Raw genomic sequence first — 1,827 nt, 5'->3', positions numbered from 1 at the left:
TCTGAGTTTGCTGCACAATGAAACATTACGGTACACATTAAAATGACAGGAAAACCTAACATACCACGCTGAAACAAGACAAATTGTCAAAACCACAAAACATAACACGAATTTCAAAGCAATGGTGGATGGTAGATCCATATACAGGACATCCCGTGCAGGCTAGAATATCATGTCTCGTGTCTAGATTATTGTTGACTTTGTGAACCCATCAAACATACATGCATGCATATAGGAGTACTTCGAAATTAGTTAACGTGTTAAGCATCCCAATGATGGTACGCACGTAATATCCTACATTGTAGTAGTAGTAGCAGCAGCAGCAGCACTAGTGGTGGCAAATAATGTTTGCAAATTACGGCAAGAGTCAAACTCGATTGATCATGACATGAACGATGCACTTGCACTTGGGCGCTACACCCCGGCCTAGCTATAAATACCGCCCCAAGCAACCCAGGAAAAGCATCCCAAGCTAGCAAACCCCACCTAGCGCTCAGCCACAAGCCAGTGCACTCTACCTAGCTACTAGCGTCATCCACATGGCAATGGCGCCCTCCAAGCTCGCCCTCCTCCTCGCCATGACCCTGGTCCTCCTCGTGGCCGTACATGGGTGCGGGTCGTGCGGCAACACACCACCCGTCCCAGTCCCAAGCCCACCGATCGCCGTGCCCCCACCAGCTCCGGTGCCATCTCCGCCTTCGCCGCCCAGCGGTGGGGGCGGCACCTGCTCAATCGACACGCTGAAGCTGAAGGTATGCGCCAATGTGCTGAACCTGCTGAAGCTTAACCTCGGCGTGCCGACGAACGAGCAGTGCTGCCCGCTTCTGAGCGGCCTCGCCGACCTAGACGCCGCCGTGTGCCTCTGCACCGCCATCAAGGCCAACGTCCTCGGCATCAAGCTCAACGTGCCCGTCGACCTCGTGCTCCTTCTCAACCAGTGCGGCAAGACCTGCCCCGCTGACTTCACCTGCCCCAGCTGATCTATATCACAAACCATGCCATTTAGACCTGCATCGTCAACGTCATCGTCGAACTCGTAATTATCATATTTTCTGGGATACGCATGCACCTATATATTTTTTGCTTTTCCAGTTCATGTATATGTCAGTCGCGTGCATGCATGGGCTCCCTCGCTCGTGCATGCATGCTTAAGTTACGCATCTCCCGTTATGGTATCTAGATAAGTGACTTGACTTTATACTAGTACAAAGTTAGTATAAAAGTCAAGTTACTTATTTTTGGGACGGAGGAAGGTATGAAGCATGATTAGATCTACAGCTCTTCACATGCGTTGGCGGCTACATCATGTTTCTCATCGTGGCCTCTCTTCTTTCCATTTCTTATTTACAAAAGCGCTGTAACATTTTTAAGCTTGCCACGTGTTGGCAGCTACATCTTGTTTCTCATCACGGCTACATATAGAATGCATGCTTGCTGCCTCTCTTTTTTAAGCTTACACCGGACTATGAAATGGATCCGTCGACGGAAGGGTGCTGTGTGTGTGTTCAATGTTAACGCTAGTAAATTTTATTTGAACTGGACATCAATGATATTGCAACACGTTGACCTAAATGTGTATCATTGTGGCACTTTGAATCAGATTTTAGCTTCATAATTCAAAATGAACAAGATTTAATGCCTGACTTGATCGGTTTTGACAATAGGGTCTCAAACAACAGGTCAAGCTAAAACCTGGTTCAGAGTGACCAAAGAAATAAATGGCTCCGAGAATATTACTCCCTGGTTTAAATCAAGATGTATTCTATATGCACACATGAATGTACAACTGCAATGAAGGTATTTCACAACGTACTCTTAGCTAAATCA

At 47.2% G+C, this 1,827-nt stretch overlaps 1 protein-coding gene across 1 annotated transcript; it reads left to right on the top strand.

Moving 5' to 3' along the window:
• The first annotated feature begins 470 nt into the window (after positions 1-470).
• LOC109754801 (cortical cell-delineating protein-like) lies at positions 471-1,456 on the top strand. Its single transcript, XM_073497212.1, has one exon. The coding sequence runs from the start codon at positions 540-542 to the stop codon at positions 978-980; it is 441 nt and encodes a 146-aa protein (XP_073353313.1). The 5' UTR covers positions 471-539; the 3' UTR covers positions 981-1,456.
• The last annotated feature ends 371 nt before the right edge of the window (positions 1,457-1,827 follow it).

Source organism: Aegilops tauschii, chromosome 4, assembly GCF_002575655.3.
Source record: "Aegilops tauschii subsp. strangulata cultivar AL8/78 chromosome 4, Aet v6.0, whole genome shotgun sequence".
In the NCBI taxonomy this organism is placed as follows: Eukaryota; Viridiplantae; Streptophyta; class Magnoliopsida; order Poales; family Poaceae; genus Aegilops; species Aegilops tauschii.
The sequence above is the reverse complement of the archived record's forward strand: the minus strand, read 5'-3'. Positions and strand labels throughout refer to the sequence as shown.

Bases quoted from the DNA above. Each gene is read 5' to 3' on its own strand.
- LOC109754801 (XM_073497212.1), top strand. From the start codon at position 540: ATGGCAATGGCGCCCTCCAAGCTCGCCCTCCTCCTCGCCATGACCCTG.